We start from the raw sequence: 23,530 nt of genomic DNA, 5'->3' as shown, positions 1-23,530 counted from the left end.
CACACAGCTTAGCCTTGATACTCCACTGTGTTTAGACAACTTCATTAATGAAAGGCGGACTCTGTGGGAGCTTTTGTTGCCACATTATGGTATTTGTGTCAGAACACTGTGTGCCCCACATCACAGTGATGCAGGCAGACCAGCACCATGACAGGAAGAAATATAGCAGCAAATTAGCTCTGGCCAGGCTTGGATTTTCTGTGCCTTTCTGATAGAGACTAAACAGTGACCAGCACTTCCTCTGACTTCTTCCGGTGGGGACCAAAAACAGGGGGCCCTCCATCATGTGTGTTCAGGTAGTAGGCCTAATATTTCCCTAACCACCTCTAGATCTTAGCTGCCGTGTCTTCTATAAGAAAAATATTTCTCTGGTGTGTACTTGATGAATCTAAACTCTCTGGAACACAAGATGTTATGAAATTAGGCATCATCTAGTGAGGCAATTGTACGTTTCCAAACAGTCTTGAAACTGCTCCGTGGTACTTGGCTTGTGGGTAAACAATTCGCTTTTCCTATTCTTCTTACTATAGTCACGAATTGCATGATAATTAAGGAAAGCCAGAGAGGGCGTCGTAGAGACTCTGGAGCTAAGCCTTCCTTTCACAGACAAGAGAGAACACTCAGAGCTGCAGCCACGCAGAAATAGCAGAGTCCTTTTAACTGGAGAAGGAATCCAGGCACTAATTCTATCCCCAAACTGACAGTGCCTCCTAGCACAATTGTTTTGTGACAAAGCTGAAACCACAATGGACTTGGGTTTGGGTGTAAAATGAGGACACATTCTTTCTCCCCTAATGTGTCTGTTTGCAAATTACCAATATTTCCTTTTAAACTTCAGTTGTTTTTCTCTAGGTTAAGATAGTATCTATATAAATTCACAATACAATTTCATTTATAAGCCATTTGGTTGGGTGGGGGGTGGACCTGACCTGTGTAAGAAATTGGACTAGGCACACGTGCACTCATTTCTTTCGGCTCTTGACTGGATGCAATGCGACTAGCTGTTTGAAGCTCCTTCCTTGACTGCCTCACAACGGTGAGCTTGACTCTGGAATTGTAAGCTGAAATCAACGCTTCTTTTCCTTATGTTGCTTTTTGTCAAGTTTTCTTCTTTATCACAGCAACAGAAATTAAAATAAGCCAGGACCCAAAAAGAGGATGGTATTAAACCAGATGGAAACTATAGGAGGAAAGATTAAATTATTAACTAATGCTTGGGTTTACATGTAGTCCCAACTTGCTTTTCTTAGCTCTGGTTCTAGAATAAAGTTTGTTTCTTCCACATGCGTATTGGTCTCTGGCTTGACTTACTCTAGACAAAAAGAAAAGAAAAGGAAACAGAAAAAAAGAGTGGCAAGAAGAGTAAAAAGTATCTGCTTTATAAATGATTGGCACTACCATTGAAAAAACAATAATAAAACAAAAGCAAGATAAATATCATAGCCTAGTGTTAGCTTCTGACATGGAGGTATAGATAAATACTCCTCTACCTGACTTCTCTCAGTCAGCAGTTTTCACTTAGTCCTGTAAGCAGCCCATTTCTCATCTCTGGAAAATTAGTAGAAACAAAATTACCACCTAGCAAATGTGTAGTGGTTTGTATGACAGTTGATCTTGGAAAACAAGTAGACAAATAACAAGAATGAAAAATACATCCCAAACAGGTCTTTTTATTTAACATAAGGCCAAAGAAGCTATCAGGCATTGCTGAATACTGCCTACTAACTGTACAAAATATTGACTGCATGCCTCGCAAACACCAGAATATCCGCTGGAATGGAATAGAAATAAATAACTTCTGCTATAAACACATGAAAACATATCCAACTGTTATCTCTTTAAACATATTGTAAATAAAAAATTACCAGTACTTCTACAAAATAAATATTAAGAAACCATTGACATAGTTGAAATGCACTCATATAAATTAACAACTTTAATTACATTAGCCAAACAGACATTGGTTAAAGAATCGCATATAGTATGCAAGAGAACTCACAAAATAAAAATAAAAACAAACAAACACCAACCACATAACACAAAAGTTTTAGAACAAAACAGGTTTCAGATTATCTTGGCTTTCATAATTATATTTTTCTTTTAAAGAAAAATATCAACCCATTGTCAATGCACTGTTTTTCAAAGCATTTAAATAGAGGGTAAAACCCACTGAAAAATTAATACAGAAGAAATGATTCACTTTATGCATAAAAATAAATAATAATATAGCTGAGACATGTGATTCTGCTCTTGAAGATGTGAACAGCATCATAGCATTCATTATCTCTGAGCCATCCAATAGCTTCTCCGTGTTACAGGGTTTACTTTAAACACATACAGTGTTCATCCCCAAACCTCCTGCCCACACCTACAAGTTTCACGTGTGCGGGCGTCGGGGGTAACTGAGTTTTTGTCTATATTGAAAAGAGAAATTGCTAAAAGGCCCACAGGAAATCATATTTTTTCAAGTGACCACAATCATTTAGATGTATATTTACTACAAATGAGGCATGTTTACTCTTTTTCCTTAGTCACCTCTTGAGTTCAGTCCCGCAAATGTGAAACAATTTTGCTTATTCTGCCTTTCAGGAAGATGCAAGGCCTCTCTCCTTGATAATGGAGTGTGGAATCAATCTTAAATGAACATGGAATTGGTCGGTCTTCTAGGATAAGAAAATCCCAGTCATTGTGCTGGAATGTGCCTTATTTTAGGGGTGTGGGGGGTGTCAGTCAAGCTTACAAAGTATTTAATTTTCAAAGAGATGTTGAGCACAGATGCTCTTCATAACTTCTGGAATTCATGTGGGCAGATACTTCACAATTATCCTAGAGAAAGTGAGAAGACTAGATAGAGCCACTTTGATGCTAGGTAAAACACACCATGAAGAAACTAAGATGTTAGATGGTCAAAGCTTTTGATTTTTTTGGACTAAGCAGCTATGTAAAAGGACCAGTTGTTCACAAGACTTGTGTTTTCTGAGAGTGCTAACAATAGCAAAATATCTAATGTGCTTAGAGATGTTAACAATTTAAATTCTATTGCAAGGCCATACCAATTTGATGAGCTCTGATGTGGTTTATTGGTATGTGACAACCAAGTCACTTGATCTCCAATCATTACACTGTCCTGTGGAATTCATTTTGTTCCTAGATTTAATTACTATGGTTACTAATCAAACCCGCGCTTACCCCCAATACATCTAGAATTTAAAGGACTTTAAAAGATTACAGATCCTTCTCAGATGAATGAGAACTATAATTAGTAGTTTCATAAATCCTGCTTTTCCCATGGTCTAGATAGGCTCTGATATGGCACAGTAGACCTCTACTATGTCTATAGGTCCCAGTTTTAGCTCCAGTACTAAGGAAACCATTCAGAGGACCTTAAAATTTTTCATTAAAAATTGGCAAAGTTGAACCTGGCCGTCTACTTCCCCTCAATTTTCCTCACCATGCCATTTGTCCCCACATGCAAGATCTCCAAGGTCAATGGACCTTAATTATAATTCATTTCTTATGCAGTACATGCATTTCCTGCATAAAACAGGGAAGGCCCCTGAAACATAGTAAGTATGTTTGCCCAGTAACAAGACTAAAGTAGATTGCCTACATACAGCCTAATGTGATGGTGTATATTGACTTAGTATATAGAATATATATATTGATTTAGTTATTTTTTAAGAGTTAAATCTGCTTTTGTAAGATTTAATTTCTCACTTGTATTTCATTTTCCTACAATGACTTTAGTCTATGGACTGACTTAATGCTAAAAGTTTCAATGTTTTATAAAATACCAAGGAATATAGTTTTTCTCAATTAGAGATTTTCATTTTTTTTATAAAGTTTTCAAACTTCCAACAAGTCCGTAAAAATAAGGCTCTGTATTTTAAATACATAGATGTATAGTTTATCAGTTGTTTTAGGCAAGCAAAACAGAGGGCTAAATTAGAGACTTGGGTTTAAGCATGTATTTTGATATTTATAAGACAATCTTTTCAGTTTTGCCTCTGAAAAATACAAACTTACAGGTCAATATTTTTGGCTGTAAAATAAAATATTAGAGATTTGTACAACTACCCTACTCCCTGCTTCTAAGTGTTCTTGCTCTTATCTCCCACTGCCTTAAATACTTTCTTGAGTATTTTATTATTTAAGTAGTAACAACACTATTTTTTTAAAAAAAAAAAAAGAACTTTCATTCTAGCCTAGAGATATTTTTTCCCGAAAAGTTTCTGATTTAAGATTGATTCCATAAATAATAAATATAAGTTGAAAAAACTCAGCCCACTGTTTTTATTAACATCCTGTTTTCCCCACAGGGGATAACTTGTAGGGAGCAGGGGTGAGAAAGAGGGGGGTTTCATCTTGTACACTTAAAGAGGGCCTCGCTGGATACTCGCTGGGATTTTCAGGCTTTTTCCCATCCAAATATTTGAAATGTACCCACCTAATACAGAGTAAAAGCAAGAAAAATCTATCACTTATCCTTCTTAAAAATACTGTGTTTTGCACACAAACATTCATTGTTTTAAGAACATTTAAAAAATGACAGCCTGAAGTGCTTAAATGTGTATGGACATGGTACAATACATGTATATATACACACAGATATGCATATGCACAAGCAATGTATATATACACATACAAGCATGTAGTCTCATGAATTTGAACTTGATAATCCAACAGTGTACACTACTGTACATCCAGTATGAAATGTCCTGTTTCATGGATGTAAAAACGAGTCAAAATCCAAACCTCTCAGGTCTCTTAAGCCTGAACACAATCCACCTGACTCAACCTTAACCCTCAAGCCCTGACTCATTGATGGCGAACAATATCAACCACAGACAGACTGTTTAAAGGCTCACACAAATGTCTTTGGTGTATGTGTCTATTTTTAAGGTACAAAATCATAATAATAATTATAATTATAATAATAAAAATAGCTATTTTGTGTGCTGTAGCAGTTCTTTTATAGCTCACATGAAGTGCAGCTCTTAAACCCCACCCCCACCCCCACCCAAAGAAAATACTTGTTAAATAAGGATTAGACAGGTCAAACACCATTGTAGTGCAAATAGTAAACGATAAAAAAAACAACATTTACAAAATATAGAAATGTTTGAATCCAACAGATGGACAAACATATTCCTTTCAAGTATCTCTCCTTGAAGAAAATAAAAATTAATCAGGTTACTTCCAATACAAAAAGTCTCTCTTTTTGTCCTCTTTCAGGTAAACAGTTTCAAACCTATTAGGTTGCATAGTTCTAAGAGCGTAAGCACCTTAACGAAATGTGACTTGGTATTCTTTCTTCCTTCGTCTTTCACTCCTCCCATTCTTGTTCTCAATGCTTTATGTTGGCTTTGTCTGGTGGCAAAAGTGGTACAGAAAAGAAAATGTGACCACCTGCACAGAATTGTTCTTTTACCAGTATGTGTATGCATGTGGTGTGTGGAAATACCTCTGTGTGTGTGTGTGTGTGTGTGTGTGTGTGTGTGTGCCTGTGTGTGTGCACACACATATGTGCACACACTGAAATACACAGAGATAGTGTCACATAGACATACTTATGACCTGGGTATCTGGGTGGGACTGGCCCTTTAAAACTCATGGCTTTCTAGACATATTTGGGTTGTGCTAGCCCACATTACTGCAGAATAGACAAGTAGACTTCCAGGCTCGCAAGGGAACCGCAAGAGGCAGGAGAGAGGACAATACCCAGTTTGGATAAAACTGATGCAATCAGTTTGGTTTTGGAAGAAACGAAGGGTACACCATTCTCTCTTTTCCTCCCAATCCCTGTTTCCTTCTCTGCTTCATCTCTGAGCCCTGGCTTAGGATATTTTCCACAACTTCCTTCATCTGTTTCATTAGGTTTTGTTTTCAGTTTAGTTTTTGTTTTTGTGGGTTTTTTATTTCTATTTTTCTGGTTGTTTTGTTTAATTCAGATATTTTATATTTTTCTTCATTTTGCCACTGTCTTCTCTGGACTTTCTAGATCCGTTTCCTCTGGGACCTGGCAGCTCTAGGAGCAGCCGCACTCCTCCACGATCATGTTCTGGATGTCCTTTTTGATGATGTTTTGGCCATCATCATAATACAGCATGGACATGGGTCTCAGCTTGGTGGGCACACAACATGACTTAAGGTTGGCAAAGGGGCTGTGACCCCTCATGCGGTAGTGGTTGATGACGGTTGAGTGAAAGGAGAGTGAGGACCCAGAGGTCCCTGCTATGTGGCTTGGGCACTCACCCTCACAATAGTTGGCATGATAGCCAGAGGGAGCAATGATCCAGTCATTCCAGCCAATGTCCTTGAAGCTGACGTAGAACTGCTTCTTACAGCAGATGTTGACCTTGCCGTCACACTCCAAGCCCCGCCTACGCCTGCGGTGAGGATGGTCTTCCGACTGCCTAGCCTGCAGCATGAGGAAAGGTCTGTGTGATTGCTCCTTTTCCTCTTCCACCGCTCCATCACTTCCATCTTTCTTCTTCCCATCTCCATCCACTTCTTTCTTCTTCTTCTTACCCAGGAGCACGAGGCTGGCACCCGCTCTCCTGGCACTGCTCACAAGCAATCCGCACATCCAGGGAGCTCTTCCCCTGGTCCAGCAGGCGCTGGATGCTGCTAGACACGGGAAAGATGTGCCAGGTACTCTTCCGAGCATCGACCACTTTCTCCGATAGCAACAGTTCACTCCTCTCCCCCTTTAAGCCCATTTCCTCGGCCTCTTCCCCCATGTCCAAGCTGCCCTGTGGATGCTTCTGCTGCTGAAACAGACGGATGGTGACTTTGGTCCTGGTTCTGTTGGCCTTGGGGACTTTCAGAAAGAGCCAGATTTCTGCACGCTCCACTACTGACAGGTCACTGCCTTCCTTGGAAATCTCAAAATGCAGTGTCTTCCTGGCTGTGCCTGAAGAGGAAATGACACAAGAGAGAGAGGGGGGAAAAAAACCGCATGTTAGTTGAAAATTGCACATCTATCACTAACTTCAGACATCTTTGTTATCTACTATCTCTGACAATGCAGTTTACAGCCCACACGTGAGATAAGTCTGTTTCCTTGTGGCCACTGAGTCAAAAGGGTTTTTACAGTTTTGAAATGATTTAAGAAAATAGCATTTTTTAACAGGTGATACTTACCGGAATTATAAACTTCAGTACCTGTAAATGCAGTTTTATTAGAACAGAGCCCCATGAATTTCTTTCTATGTTGCCTGTGACCAGGTTTTGCTTACACACAGCTGCATAGCTATGGGTGACACTAACAGAGATAAGTGTGGGGGCCTTGCTCTGTGATGGAGGAAGCCTGAGCTTCTGCACAGATTTCATTCACTCCTGCATTTAGTTTAATCTATGAAATGAGAATAATGTGATAACATTTGACCGAGGTTGGAAAGAATGGAATGGATTCACCTAACTGAAAAGCCCTGGACACCTTGGCAAGTTGTGGCATTAATGTCCCACAAAAACTCTGCCCCCTGCAGCTATGTGTGTGCCCGTGTGGGCCAGACTCTCTGAGACCATGTCTTCTTCCTGTCAGCAGTCAGCACCTGGCCGAATGTGTCTGTCAACCTGTGCCCAGCAGGGCTTTTACCAAACGACCTCTGAAGCTTGGCATTGGGCCTCTCATCAAGTCATTTCTCCGTTAAGCAGTTAAAGAAAATCTTCCCTAAAAGTGGATCTTACCCCAGTTGTCCCCTCTCTTGTGGCCTTCTGGTTTCAGTATCCAACAGAATCCCACGAGTTTGTACTGTGTGCCCCATACAAATCCATGTCCCTATGGCCCAGCTGTTTAAGCTTTTGCGAACTCTCTGCTCTCGACCCACCTGCAGCAGGGACACTGGCTGTTCCTGTGCCATCCCAGGCCAACCTAAACAATGGCTCTGCCCATCTGAGCGGATATCACTTTCCATTGCCTCCCTTCTCTTCACCACCCTCGCAGCAGTTTAGTTTAGGAACCAGCTTAGGTCACATCTGTCTTGTTCACTGCGGTGGTGTGATGTGCAGCAGAGGGCAGGTAGTTACTAAGTTACTAATTCACAAATGGGGCCGTATTAGCATTGAGTTGCCTTAAATTAAGAAAGCAGCTCCTAACTCTGAATCCCTTATTTTTTGCCTCTGTTCATTTAAAATGCACCAAATAAATACCAAAAATATACCTCCCTTTCTATCTGCTTTTCAAACTAAAACATCCCCCAAACCACTCAGATCTACCTAGATGCGGGGGCCAGAACCTCGCTATTTCCTTCTCTTTCACAGACACTGGTAGATTTATTACACTGTATCATTTATGATAAGAAACACGTGTCCAGACTAGAATTCTTTGATTGAAAATGTATTTCCCTTCCCTTCCATATTGCTATCGGGAGGGCATATAAAAGCATGCTCTCTTTTACCTGACCATGTCCATACTAACAGCTGTCTGCTCTACGTGGAGTACATGTACAATCTGGGAACAATCTTCGAGAGGTCTATCTTTGACATCACAGCTCCCAAGGATGGTCTCCTAACCGGTTTCCATAGCTAACAGAAACCCAGCCATAGTCATCAGTGGAGACTTTTAGATGTTTATGGTCCCGTAAATCTCAGCACAGTCTCCAGTGTGCTGCAGCAGAAGGCAAGCTTTCCTGTGCATGGTACACTGTAGATTCCAACCTCAGTCTAACACACTGTACACTATGATCACAACAGCCTCACAAAGACAAGCACCAGGGAGCACTGACTATAGACATGGAGAGCCCCTGGCAGCTGCCTAGAAGTTTGCCAGGAAGATAGGGTAAGCAGAGACATTCCACTGAGTGACTTCCCATTTCTGTCAGGAGTCAAGTTAAATAATTAATAGATTTTGATTCCATGGCATTGTAAGAGCAAGAACAGCGAGGGAAGGGAAACAGGGTGATGGTTTTTTAAAGTGAATCCTATCACCCTTTGCTCAGGTTAAGTGGGTTTATTGTTGTTGTTTAATTTTATAAGAAAGCAAAAGACTCTAGGGAGCAAAATAGAATAGTTCTTATAAAACTCCATAAGGGTGATAGGGCACATGAGGTTGGGGTGAAGGAGGGATAGGCTCCAGGGGTCCTGGAAGAGCGCTTGTTCCTCCACTGTAGGGGCACATCTGCTATTCCTCTGGAAAGTATCACCACCTACCTAGTGTCTTCCTTCTTGCCTCCAAGCAGCACCCTTTCTGTAGTTCTGAGCTCTCCCGGGGGGTCAGGTCCACAGACAGGGAGAACAAAAGTAGCAGCTAAATTAGAGAACCCCGGAGAGACTACCTTCTTTCTCTAGGGAAACAGCTCCTGACTGGCAAAGTGTACTAGGTCTCAAGAAGGGCAATCCTCTCCAAACCTCTTCTGTCCTCGACCACTTGGCATGGGGTGTGAGGGGAAGGGGTCTGAGAGCCATGCTGACCTGCTCCTACTGAGCTTCCCATAAACAGTCCTGGGCTGCCTGCAGATGTGGGGGTAGGGGACAGAGAGGATTAACTGGCGTGCTAGAACAAGTGACTGCATGTGAATTGCTTTTTATCATGGTCAGCAAGGCTGAGACCATGTGCCCCTGTCAGACAGCCTGCAGGATGGCCCCTCACTGCATGGGAACAAGTTTCTCATGCATGGGGTAGCTCCACCCCTTCTTCACAGGCGCTGTACTGGGAAGCAAATGATTTAGTGTTCCTGCCAGAGGATCATACAAAGGGAGAGCTCATTAGAGGGGGCTCAGTCTGTCAGGTGCTGCTGCAGTAGACTCAGAGAGTCATCATCAAACGCTTTTCAGGCTGGTCTTGGCTGACAATTAACTGCAAGCCATTGCCTGTGTGTCACGGGGAGGCAAGGGTGCTGATTACGCCCGCAGTTTAATTAGCCAGCCGCAAGCCTCGGCTCCTGTATTTGTTTCTGCTCTAGCTTGCTTCATTTCTCCCCCATATTTCTGACATTGGATTTTCCCCTACTAATTGACATGCCTGTCCCCTCCTTCTCCTGGTGTCCATTTCTGGAACTGCTATTTGTGTGTTGCCATGATGTTTTATCAGGGGAAAAAAAAATAAAACTGAGATCCATTTCATGAAAATGCTGTTGCCGTATGCCCAGGAGGACAGGGGGAGGAGAGAGTCAAGTCTTCCTCCGTCTACCTCATACGCAGGTACATTTTATAAGTTCTATTGTATTCTGACTTATTAAGCAGTGCATTTTTTTCTTTTACCTTAGCTTTCATTGCAGAAGGGTGTGGGGGAGAGCGAGATGGATGGGAGCTGAAGCAGATTGACCGTTTATCAGACCTGTTGGTTTCAGAAATATATTTCAACGCTCAAGCTAGTTTACATAGGATAAAAAATATAATCTACTACCTGAGAGAAATGGCTGTATTTGCAATGACGTTTCCAGGAGGCCCCATGCTGAACATGTAATGATTTGGAAAGGGGAAGAAAGATATCTAAGGCTGAGATGCTTAGGATCAACTTCCCATCCATTTCAGGCCTGACTGAAATAGCATGGGCTGTAAAATTCTGGAATAAATGCCTTCCGCCAGTGCTGCGTAAGCAAGTACAGCACTCGGATGTACAGGTGTGTGCTGGGTTCCTCCACCAGGTCCGCAGCTCCCCAGAGAGAGCTGCTGGCTCATTAACCTTTCATTAACAACCCCTGTAACGTTCTTTTCCTCCTCTGTGCTATTTCTGTCCTGAGGCTTGTGAGCAAGGCTTGTATCACAGCCTGCTCTGTCTGAGTAATTCACTAGAAAGTCCCACGCAAACCCATGTGGATGATCCTACCTCATCACTTAAGCCCCTGTGAGCTTGGTGGACACACAGCAGAGCAGGAAAAAAAATGGGCAGAACATTTAGTAGGGATAAATGCTGTCCCCTTATAGGGAATACCTTTGAAATACTGCCTTCCTGGGAGGGCTAGGCAGAAAGGAAGTCTATGTCAGCCTAAAGGAAGGGGGTTTGAAGCAATTCTCTTTGCTTTCAGGATTTTCTCTAGCTTGGTCACAAAGGTATGCCAAGGCGTCAGTAAGCAGGCTTGCTTGCTCTCTTCCCCAACATTAGTATGTAAATGCCACGTGCACCAAAGTCCAGGTATCAGATTGTGAGCATATGACTGAAAATTTCCAGTAAATAGTCAATACACACATAAAGTTTCAGCTCAGTTTAGCCTGGCTTTTCCTCGCCAACATCCTGGGTAAATATGCTGCCCTTTTACACGTCGGTAATGATCTCATCGCTGTTCATGTGGAAAGCCTTGCCATTCACCGGGCACACTTAAGCTCGGCGTGAGAGAAGCACAGCACGGGCTGTAAATATGTGTAACTTTAACTTCCCATTCTTCTTCACGCTTGCCCTGTGCCTAGATCCAGCCCAGTTGAGTGGTACAGGGGCCAGCGTCACAGACCCAGTGTCCTCAGAGATACTAAGTCAGCCTCTGCATGGTCTCCAGGGGTTTCTGCAAAAGGCATCAGGGAGGTCTGAGAGGTTACATCCCCCTGTCCTACAATCGAGCATCTTGCCTACAGCAGGCATGTTAGCTTGCTTGTACCAGTTATCCCGTCTACCTTTTGAGCTTTCATAGCTCTCACTGGGATCAGTTTTGAATTACTGTCAATCTTCAGGCCTGAGTAACTTATCCTCCATCGCCTCTCCCATTTAAATGATGATGAAAAGGGTTAAATGTTTGAGAAAAAGAGAGAGAGAGAGAGAAGTCTTAACTTCATGATATAAATAGAATAAAAAATTCTCAAGAGTCAAGCTGGAGAGTTTTTCCAGAGTTCATGAAAACTTTTACACTTGTAAATGTGGACCTAGGAACCAGTCAATCATGAAGAGTTCTGAGCTAAAGCGAAGAGATCATGCTCAAGTGTGATATGGCAGAAGGGTCAAGACAAACAAGTTGTTTTCATAAAAAAGTGGAAAGGTACTCCTTCTCTCTCCATGTGAAAACTGCCTCTCTCCCCTGACATCTCCCTATCCCCACTACAATACACCCACTCCACAGGCAAAAAAGAAAAAAAAAAGCCGGTGCTCATCTCTTTGCACATCCTTCCCCCACGGTTTCTCTCCACACTCTCAGCTGGGAAACAAATGCGCCCCCAGCAGCTGAACTCCATGTTCCTACCAGGCGTTAAATAAATAGTCTTTTTTTTCTCTCCCCGTTAGAAGTCACTTGTCATCTGTCCCTTGTGAAAAGCATTGATAAAGCAGGCTAACTAGGAAGCGCAACTGGGGGAGATGGAAGGTGTTTTTATAAAACCCTGGAGACCGTGTTAGGGAGCGCCTCTGCTCACATCAGTGTGGCTGATGATTCACACACATCCCAGCCCTGCTTTGTTTGTTTTTGAAATGTATCACTCCTCTGTGGCCGATGGAGCTGTGGGATATTCATGTGAACCGCAGCTTTCCTATTGCTGTGCCTCTGTCTTACTTAAGGTATTACAAGGAGTTGTGCACCTCCCAGTCCATAAAATCCTAACCCTGCAGGAAGATGGGATTGCAGGAAGGAAGTAATTGATAATCTTCCAGATTAGGGTGCTTCAAACTGGGGCTTTCGAGTAGGCACAAAACTGCCTTTTCCAGATTAGCTGATAGAGATGAAAGTTTAGGCATGCGCCCTCTGGTGGCCAGTCTTTTCCAAAATTCAGATAAGTGTGAAACCCTAAGAGGCTCAGTGAGGTGTAATTCACAAAACAGGTCACAGAAAGGCAGGGGCGGGGATGGAGCTGTGCGAGTTTTACTCCATTTTCAGATGGATTTCTTGGGGTGTAGAAAAGTAGTCTTCTGGGGAGCTCATGTCTAACTCAGATCTTCTGTCCCCGGTGTCCTCCAAGAGAGGCAAGGAATGCCACATTAGACAACACCTGGACAGTGGCTATTGATTCAGACATAGTTTCTCTATCCTATGTAGGCTAATTGTGAAAATCAGCAGCTAACCATGGCAGGATCTATGTAGACTCAATGATAGCTGTTACTGTACAACTACTATAATAAAGCAAAAATAGAAAAAATTCAGTGTATCAGCCAAGACATCCTCTGATCTCAATTTCATTGACAATTATAAACCATAGTTGGATTGCCTTTACTCGTCCATGCTGCCATTCCTTTGAAGAAAAGTGAGTACTGAAAGTTTGGAGCCAGTCATATGCTAACTTTGGGGGGGCACTCTTGGATGACACCTATAAAAATAAAATTTATTTATTGGAACAGATTTCAGAGAACTAAGAGTGAATACCTGCTGCTTAGTCAAGGCAAGCCACAAATCCAAATCAGCTTCACAAATTTGAAATATTTCCCACCTGAACACAGTAGGACAAATTCAGTTAAAAGATCAAGGTACTTTTAGCCCTTGGAGTCTCTTATTCTCATGGGTTTTTGCCACTTTTATCTAATAATCATGACTAAGAAGACCAAAATAAAACACATATCCCATCCAAAAAATCTTGATATGAAAAGGCACATCTATTGTGTGCTTACAGGTACACTCATCAACTGCACTCTATGTTGTACAAACGGTTGCAAAGAAAAAAGAAAAAGCATCTTCCCCTTTCTTGTTCTGGAAGTATGTTAGTGTACTACATAGGAAAGTAGAATTACTCCAAAAGGCACAAGACAGATCTTTGCAGTTCATTTCATGCACTTGCTCTAACTGATCAGATGATACATAATGTTTCCTGCATCGGCAAAATACTTACATCATATTCTACGCTACTTAGAGAGTAGATGTCATATACTATGATCCTTACTTACATCTGTGAGGTTATAGTAAAATCAACAGGAAGTTGATGTGTGCAACTTCTCACATGAGCGCTAAGCTACTGTAACCAATGCGCCATGTTTCCTGGACTATAAGAGTTTCCCACTTGTAGGTTTACAACTCAGTCAATGTGTGAGTCCAGGGAATCACCATTGTAAATAGTAGCTCATTTTCTCTCAAACTAAACAACAGAGAATCAAAAATGACAAGATCCTATTTAACTGAGAGAGTCATTAATATTGAGAAGGCCATAATAAGAAAGAGCTAAAACCGTTCAATTCTTTGCCAAATCTCTCCACTGCCAAGCCATGAATTTTCTGTAAAAGCCCACTAAGTCAGAGGGAAGGCACCCAATGTGCAGTTAAACATGGTGGAAGTCAGAATGCATACTTAGTCACATGACAGAGTTACACACCAAGTAGTAGAAATTGTAACTGAGGCCAGCATCAGTGAAGGTTGTAATAAGAAAGTGTGAGGACCAGGATCAATCTTCAAAAACACAGAACCCATCCCAGACACACAACCCAATGTTTGAAAGATTTTCTTTCACCTTCCAACTATGACAGTTGAAGAAAATTGAGTAGCAACCTGAAAAGTCCAACCTGTCTTTTCCTCAATAAGGTTCAGAAAATAAAGTCACAATGACCAGGGTCTGGGGAGCTATATCAAGAAGGAGCTGATGGGTAAGAAAGTAGGAAGGACCTGAGAGTTAACCTGTCTAGGAAACTGCAAGGATAGCCTGGCTTTCTCCCACCCTACCCAGCCCCCGAGGATACCCAGGTCTTCCAAGGTTTTCTCGAAAACAGAACATCTGACTCAACAGGTTTTCAGGATTGGAAATTTTGAGTGTCGCCTTAATTGTTTATACTGCTGCGGTAAACTTTTAAACAAATGCTGGGAGTCCCGTACGTACTTCACTAGCCATATGCTACACCACACAAAACAATGGCATTCCTTTCAAATGGCTTTGGCAGGGATCCTATTCCTTAGCCTGGCATTTACCATGAAAGTGAAGAAGTATGATTAACTCATCTGTATGCCAGCTCCCACAGTCTTACAGCCCTGCAGTGAGATCTGTGTGCTCTGATGGTCTGAGCAGCCAGGTCCCAGGCTGGGGCTCAGCTTTACACAGGTATTTTCTCTACATCAACAGGTAGTGCGGCCTGAGCCAATGGTTAAATCTATTCAAGTTCTTCCTCTTAAGGCTTGAGTAGTTCATCATAGTGTCTGAGAGTACATTGTCAGGTTGCCTTCCTTGGCAAAAGTTCTTAGTAACTTTACAAAGAATAACACGGGGCCCGGGAAGTGAGGTTCTTTGGCTTTTGTTGATGCTGTTGCTTTATTATTATTATTATTATTATTATTATTATTATTATTATTATTATTATTATTATTATTATTATGGTTGTTCTGTTTTATTCGGAAAGCAAAGGTGCCACTGTCCCCGAAAGTAATCACCAGTTTAAACGTTAACTGCCCTGGGAGTTGCTCTCTGCTGTCTTGGGTGGGTTTGTGCATAGAGGCCGGGCTTTCCAGAGGTGAAAATGATTGTCACTAAGAAATACGCCGAGTCTGGCTCCAATGTAGCCCCAGATCAGACATTTAAAGGAGATTTGGTTTTTCAGACAGTGGCTTCATCGCTGCCTTTGCACCCGGCCCACCGGGCGCTCTCACTCCTACCACCAGAAGAACTTTGGCTGGGGTCCAGATGCTGCCTCTGCACCCCCAAACCCCCAAATGCCCTGCTTTCATCTGGCTGCTCAGATCTGGTTGTCCTAGGCAGGGCAGCCAGGGAGCCCCAGGCAAACTGCCTTCCAGCTCCAGACTGGCCCAAGAGCTTCCTCTCTGGGTAACCGCTGAATTTATGTTAGCAAGTGTAAGCTAGCCATCGCGGGGCAGGGCTCCCTGGCAAAGAAGTCCTCTCCCTCCCCCTCCCTCTGCCTCTCCGGCGCCGCCACCACCACCTAATAACTAATAACCTTCCCGAGCAGTCTCTAGCGGGAGGGAAAGAAGTTCCTGCTAGGACTGTCAACGAAATACATTTCCTCTGCCCCGCCCCCACCCCCAACGCCCGGCACCCACCTGACTCGGCAAAGGTGATGATCTCCGAGGTCTGCTCCATGAGCTCATTCATTTCGGCCCTCCTGCCAATGTCGTCCTCTATCTCCACATACCCTTCTCCCCCACTTTACCCACATTAAGCTTTCTGATCGCGTTGAGAAGCGCCGCCTTGGGCACCGGCTGGGTGACATCGGGTCTCTTCTTCAAGTGCAGCATGTTTAGGATGTGTTTCTTGACAGCCTCTACCATCTCTGGCTGAGAGTTAGGTCCATCCTTCGGAAGGGTGGCCAGCGCACAGGACGGGCAGTCCGGGGCTGCGCCGTGCCCCTCGGATCCTGGGGTGGGGGAACTCCTCACTATAATCCAGCAACTTGCCAACAGAAATCCTCTCAGCCAAAGCAAGGGCATCCTGGCAGCAAAAGTCGTGTGGTTGCCTTCTTTAAAGGCCCTGCTTTTCCTCCCCCCACCTCACGCACAGGTTTTTTGGACTTTTTTTTTCTTCTCCTCTTCAGCAAATTCTCTGGAACAAGAGCAAAAAGTTTCCTGTGAAGTTTTCTTTGCAGGTTCCCTCTCTGAAGGCAGTCAGGGCTGTAGGTTTGTGGCTGTCAGGGAGGAGAGTTCTGACTGTCTCCGAGTAAAAGAGAAGGAAGGAGGGAGGGAGAGAGAGGGAGGGAGGGAGGGAGAGAGGGAGGGAGGAAGGAAGAGACAGGGTGGGGGGGAGACAGAGACTGAGAGAGGATGGGAGGGAGAGAGACAGGGAGAAAGGGGGAGAAAGAGAGGGAGAGAGCAAGGGAGGGGGAGGGAGAAGGGGGAGGGGAGAGAGAGAGAGAGAGAGAGAGAAAGAGAGAGAGAGAGAGAGAGAGAGAGAGAGAGAGAGAGAGAGAGAGAGAGAGAGAGAGAGAGAGAGAGAGGAGACGGATTGGCCCTAAGTGAGCGAGTGAATGGGAGAGGGAGGGCGTCTGTGAGTAAGAGCTGTGACTGGGGAGGAGGGACAGCCCGTTTCTGACAGGCTGCCTGCCTTCTGCTCCTTGCTCCCTCACGCACACCTCTCTTCAAATCCTACCCTTCTCTGGGGGTGGGGGGTGACTCTTCGGTCCTTTCTACAATAAATGCTCCTAATTCGGTTTACTTTTGGTCTAGAAATTTCTTTCTTTTTCTTCTACTTTTTTTTTTCTTCTTTTCATCTTTCTCTGCTCAATCGGGTTCACCTTCCTTCTTTGGAAAGGGAAACCCAAACAAACTAAATGCGCTCTTTCCATTCACTGAGATAACTTGATTGGAAAGTGTGCCCCTGAAGTCCTCTCTCCCATGGCCTTTCACTACCCGGGAGCAAGCAAGCACCCACCTGGCCTTGAAGTGGGGCTGAGGGAAGTCCTCAGTAGATACAGGTCAGGGGACTGGGCCTGGGGCAGAGGGGCTGAGACAGCTGGTTGTTCTGCCTGACAGAATCCAGAAGCATTTCTTTCTGCCATTCATTCATATTTAAATGTCCAGGGTCCTCGTGCCAGCAGGCGATCCGATGGGACCTGGAGCGCAGCAGAACTTTTGTCTGGGGTCATATAATACACTCTGCTTTTGCCAACTGGGCACCGCAGCAGGGCATTGGAAGCTCCCTTGGGCAAGCAGCATTTTACATGCCCTAATCAGAGAAGAGGTACTCTCTTCTCTTCTCTCTCTCTCTCTCTCTCTCTCTCTCTCTCTCTCTCTCTCTCTTTCCCTCCCTCCCTCCCTCCCCTGGATGCACACATCTCACAAATTATAGCCTACTGTCCCTTTTCCTGGCTTCACAGATAAAGCACAGAATTCATTTGGCCTTTCTCGCATATTCTTTCATAAAAAGAATATACTCTTATGATGTGAATAGCTGCACTATGGGGAAAGAATCTCTAAAATATATTGACAAATCCTTTTTCTCTGGCATGTGCTAGTTTTATTTTGTTTTCTGCATGCCCACCCCCAGGCTTGACCATAGTATTCATGGCAGCCAGTTTAGCTGCTTCCTAATTCCCTTCAAAGTAACAGCAGAGCTGAAATCATCAAGGATTACAGTGCTCACAGAACAAGACAAATGTGCATTTTCAAACAATGGCTTTCTGAGGCTTTTTTTTTTTAAAGTTCTGCACACCCCCTTTTCATTTTCGGTCTTATTGCTTTTATCTTGCAGAAGTATCTTTAAAGCGTCCATCTGTTAAAGCTGTCCTTCCCTCTCAGTTTCTTCCCTACACATAAGCCCTCTTCGTTTCCCTAGATACACTCTGTTTCTACCTGACGCGTACCACGTTCACAGCATTTTAATCTAGCAAAGCAGGTCAGGAGGACAGAGTTAATAGGTGTGAGGACTAGAAGCATAAGGTCTACATACAAGAAGAGGCTGATAAAATCGTGACACTAACTTAAACTTCCAGTTCTGACAGGTAGCAACGCCTTTCTGAACCTTACAAAAGCGACCTTTCTCAGAAGTAACAAGGCACAAGACAGTCTTGGTTACAAGCCCTCTGACACCTTTGCAGAGGTGGGAGGACTCTGAGTTCCAGAAACACTGAGGACTCTGCTGTTGTTGCTAAGACTGTCCATATTACCTAAAAGTCTCATTTTTTAGGAAGGAGGGTTAAAGAATGAGGGAAGTAGGGGCATGGGAATTACAATGGTTCACTAAAACATCTTTGTGTTATAATAACGTCACCCACCTATTTGGAGTTACAGATACAGAACCCGGAGCATTTTGTGGTGCAGTTAAGTTTTACAAGACAGACTAACATAGAGCTAAAAGTTTAATGACTCTAAACAACTCGAGAGTCCTAATAGTAGCATTTGGATAAGAGCAACTTATCAATGTTTGGATTCTCTCTGCATGTGAATATGTGTGTGTTCCCTGAATTTACTGTTTGCAAATGGAACTCTTAAAAATAGCTTTCTCTTTGGCATATGTACTTGTATATGTGTGCTGAGTGGGTTGTATAAACACATAATCTATTTGCATGCTCCAGGACTATTAAAAACAGTATTAACCTGCCTACACAATAGAATACGATACAAATTACAATACCTATGGAGGTGCCAAAAAGTTGTAAAAGTCCCCTTAGCCATAGTGACTTTTAATGTGTAGAGAGCGCATAAGCAAGAATTTAAAAGCATTACCTTTCAGATCCCTTCTGGTTTGCCAGCCGGTTCTTGTATCATGAGGTCAGAGCTGTCTGAGCTCCTCTTCATGGCATTGGCCACTGTGAAGTTTTATACTGTAGTACTTAGTCCTACACTCCCACATTGGTACCTTCAGAGAGGAGGGCTGGGGCTTTGTTTTAGGATTGGTTTAGGAATCAGCATGACATCCAGCAGATGACTAGTTGTTCCAGAGTGAGACATTTCATAATTCATTATCTAGGGAAATCCCTCTTGGCTTCTGAGACAGTACCTAGGTGCTATAGTGAGCAGGAAAGCCCGTGGCTAGATAGTCCACGCTTTACAAAAAAGGAGAGAGTCAAGCGCACGTACACCTGTCCGTCTCCAAGACTGCCCCGTTCTGACTTCATCCTACTCACACTTCACGTCTTGTTCTATTCAGGTTCAGTTTCAATGTCTGTACATAAAAAACATCTGTTCCTGCATAAAGCTCCCTCTATTTGCACAGCACTTTCCTTTCCCGCAGCAAAGAAAATTCACAGTGTTCTTTATAGGAAGTCTAATTTTGTAATATGATTAAAATAAGCCAGTTGTCTTGAGGAAAACCTAGGAAAATCTGTATGTCCATGTGGTGATGGTCTCTCTGCCTTGACTCACACTATTAACTTACACCTTGAAACTGAATGCCTGCTTCATACATCATTTATCACCCCAGACTTGGGAAATGGTCCTTCTTTGCAAGTGAACTTCCTAACTAGAAAACAAAACAAAACTACAAACACACACACATACACATACACACACACACACACACACACACACACACACACACACAAGCATACATTGTTCTTTTAAGCTAGAATTTCAAGTCCTATAATTTATAAACATTATCAACATGAGTTTAATGAAAAGAAGTGAACTCTTCTTTGAAACAGAAATAAAGTTAGTTTGGGGACTTTTCTTTTGGGGGGATCACCCTGGCAGGGAGATAACGGAGGGAGGAACACCCCAATAAAGCACAGTGAAGACAGGCCATTGTGCTCAGGAAGGAGTACAGCCAAAGCACTGGCCAGGTTCACATGACAAGTTGGATAAAATGTGCAAAATTGGGAGCTAATGAAAGCCATATGACCCGATATGTTGTTTTGTGTGCCGGATTTAACATGCATAAAATAAACTTTTCACTGTGCCCACAAGCAAAATGTAGAGGCTCTGGTCTCCTGATGTGTAGTGGGGGAAGGTTCCTTTAGGACACCAGGAGCTGTCTGCGCAAGGGTATCTCTTGACTACAAAGTGTGGGTGCTAGCTCTGTGTGGGGGAGGAGGAGAGGAGCATTCTAAGAACTGCAGAAGAACTGAAGTAGGAAATGAAGTTTCAGGGGAAGCAAGGAATATGAGTGGCAACGATAGAAAGAAAAGCAGAGATGCTCGATCCCATACTCACCCCAGGATGAACACAAACCCTTGGAAGAGAGGCACTTCAATACTGTTTGATAAGAGGCTCTAAGCATCGAAACTCACCTCCTGCCTCACACACCATTTCAGGGAAAGCACCACTTACACCCCAATGTAGTGTGGGTGGCACAGGGAAGTGCCTCGATCAGACCCCGAACTCTGAGGCTTCCTCATCATTTAAACACAAGCCTCAGTGTTTCCATCTATAAAATGGGATCTATAATCTCAGTGTCAAAACTCAGTGGTCATAAAGAATGTTATCTCTGGTACATGTGTGTCGTGGGAATGTTCAGGACCCTGACTGCAGAGGCCACCTTACAGGGGTCACTCTGAGACCTTGTTGGCCTTTGACACCACATAAGTGCCCACCTGCTAAGCCAGTCTATCAGCTATGACATGACGTAGTAGATGGATCCCCCAACCTCAGAGCTGGGAAACTCTCCTCTCTTTCCGTGGAAATTAAGTTGGGGTGGTGAAGGAAGCAGGCAGGTTAAAATAGCTTCTGTGGAATATTCTGGGCTGGGGATCAGCGTTTCCCTGCTGAATTCCAGGGCCCAGGGCGTGCGCTGGTCAGCGCAGCTCTGAACCGGGTTGGTTTCTCTTTCACTTCCTGCCCCTCCCGCGAAGACTCCCTGCACCCAGGCCCTGTCCCTTCTCAGCCAGCCACCGTACCTTGAGCAGCACCTGCTGGCAGTTTCCAGGGATCACTCCCGAATGCGCAGCTCCAGCCCGGCTCGCGGGACGCCTGGACTCAGGGCCAAGCCGGTCCAAGCGGCCGCCTCTATTTTTACCCTGAACACCAGCAAGGGCAACTTCGTTTAAAAGCGCAGCTCTTGATTTCCCCCCCCCCCCCCTTTGGGCAGCTAAAGAATTCAGGGAGGGGAAGAAAAAAAAATCACTGTTCAGTGAGTGCAGCTGGGAATCTCTGATCCCAGCCCTCAGTGCCAGGGAATGTCAGGGACCCGGACCTGCAGTGGGGCTGGCGGTCTCAGGGCCGACCGAGGCGAGCGGCAGCACAGGCCTGGCGTCCGCAGACTGCCCCTTTCCCGAGTGTGGAGTTCGGTCCCACCGACTACCGCACTGGCAGAGTGGCCCGCTGCCACCGCGCTGCACCTAGCGGAGGCGTTCTGATTTACTGGCTACTTCACAAAGCTCCAACTCCAAGCTGGCCCTGTGCTCGCCTGGAGGAGCAGCCACTAGCGAACCCGGGGAGCAGCTTGCTGTGAGGAGGAGCCCGGAGGGAAACTGGTACCTTATTTTACTGTAATTGCAAAAGAAACGATGTGCCAGAGATTTATATTTAGAAGTTGTATGTTTCTACTTTTATGTAAATGGAGCAATTAGGGCCTGTCTTGTTTCTGCTAACTCGGATGCGTGAGCATTGCTGGGGAGCTGGTGTTTTCAATCACAATTAGCGAGCTGGTCAAGAAACAAAGTTCTTTTGAGGATAGAGCTCCTTTGTGCGGGTGGGGAGACCTGCATTTCGGTGCTGGCCTGTGGCTTGGGGTGACACGTATCTTAGGGGCACAGCTAACTCTGGACTAGTGTGTTTGCCCTGAGCAGCAGCTGGGCCAATATAAAGTTGGCAGAGATCAAGAAGTGAGAATATTCACTTTTTCTCTCCGGCAAACCGTATGTCCTCAAGCTTTCATCCAGACTATTTAATCGCTCCTACCCTCACTATTCCCGAATCGAGGAGCCAGGCTTTGGTAAAGGGTGGGGGGCCATTGTCCACGACTCTGTGGTTAGTGGCTGCTCATAGAACCTGTGATTCAGCCAAATATACAAACAGGGGATGTGGACACCTTAGCAGGTGACTGAAGAAGTATTCCTCTGATTCAGCTGAATGACAGGAGGCTGGTGGTTCAGAGGCACGGACAAGCTGCTGACAACTCAGGGTGTTTGGTTCCTTCCCTGAAAAATCTGTTTCCAAAAAAAAAAAAAAAAAAAAAAAATCATGATTTCTGCCTCATCCCCACTGGAAGTGAACATGAAACGTGACTCTGGAAATGAAAAGGGCTTTTCTAGGTGTTCTCGGCAGCCGAGGGTTTATTCTGCGGTTTAAGAAGGAAACCCATGCCTCCTTGTGAGCAGTCACCCCTCCCCCAAGGGGCAGAGTCAGCATCCAGAAAGCACGAGGAAGGATTCTGAGTGGGAATTTTCTGGGTAGACTGTGGGAGTCCCTGGTGGAATGCATCTCATCCAATGGCTTCAGTAGAGTATGGGTTTGGCAGACCTATCTTGTTTCCTACCGACCACCAGCCTGGAGCCAGTTTGGACCAAATGTTAGAACAAGGATTGGGCCAGAAACAGAGCAGTGCTTTGCCGTCAAATCAAAGGGGGATGTGTGTGTGTGTGGGGGGGGGGGGGGGTTGTACTTCAAAACAGAGGTGAAAAAGGAAAGTGGGAACATTAAAATTCCTCTGAAATGTATCAAAATGAACAAATCAGAAATAGTTACTCCCAAAATCCTATTTCCTAAAACTCACACTTTTCTCCACAACTACAAGAATATACTCCAGGCCTCAGGCTACCTAAGAGGGCCCTGCTCTCAGAGTATTGAAGATCGTTAACTGAACAGTGCACCCCAGATGCTAGAGCCTGAACGGGAAAAGAAAAAGAAGAAGGAGAAAAAGTAAACTATTCTTCTTCGTTCCAGAACAGTGGTTTTCAGCAGAAATGGTTTCTGCTTCCCGGGACATCTGACATTGTTTTCAACTGCCACAACCAGGATAATGAGGTTGCCACTGGCATCTACTGAACAGAGGCCAAGGGATGCTGAGAGCCCCTCCCCCCACAATGCACAGCACAGGACGGTGCCCACTCTAGAGAAATTAGCAATGATTATACAGTGGAGAAGCCCTGAGTTAGCGTCATGATTGTAAGGCTTCACCCAATTCCCTTTCCATCCGTGCTCCAAGAGGACTTGGAAACCCAGGCTACAACACTGGAAAGGATCCAATTATGCAAAGTAATTAGTGATTTGAAGTGATGCTGCTTTCGTGTGTGGTGTGTGTGTGTGTGTGTGTGTGTGTGTGTGATGCCCAATGGCAAGAGACCTCACAAGAGGCAAAAAGATAACTGACTTTTCTTAGGCCACCTGTTGTTTCCACCTAATCTTCTCATATGCCCCTCCATACATTTTCTGCCCGT

The 23,530-nt window shown here is 44.1% G+C and overlaps 1 protein-coding gene across 1 annotated transcript; it reads right to left on the bottom strand.

Moving 5' to 3' along the window:
• Nucleotides 1–1,650: 1,650 nt before the first annotated feature.
• Nucleotides 1,651–22,301, bottom strand: Inhba (inhibin subunit beta A). Its single transcript, XM_042055237.1, is given in 5 exon segments — nt 1,651–6,553; nt 6,555–6,916; nt 15,825–15,920; nt 15,923–16,323; nt 21,050–22,301. Coding segments are annotated over 4 exon segments (1,272 nt in total). The 5' UTR covers nt 16,212–16,323; nt 21,050–22,301; the 3' UTR covers nt 1,651–6,028.
• Between the last annotated feature and the right edge of the window lie 1,229 nt (nt 22,302–23,530).

Source organism: Arvicola amphibius, chromosome 6 (assembly GCF_903992535.2).
Source record: "Arvicola amphibius chromosome 6, mArvAmp1.2, whole genome shotgun sequence".
Lineage (NCBI taxonomy): Eukaryota > Metazoa > Chordata > Mammalia > Rodentia > Cricetidae > Arvicola > Arvicola amphibius.
The sequence above is the reverse complement of the archived record's forward strand: the minus strand, read 5'-3'. Positions and strand labels throughout refer to the sequence as shown.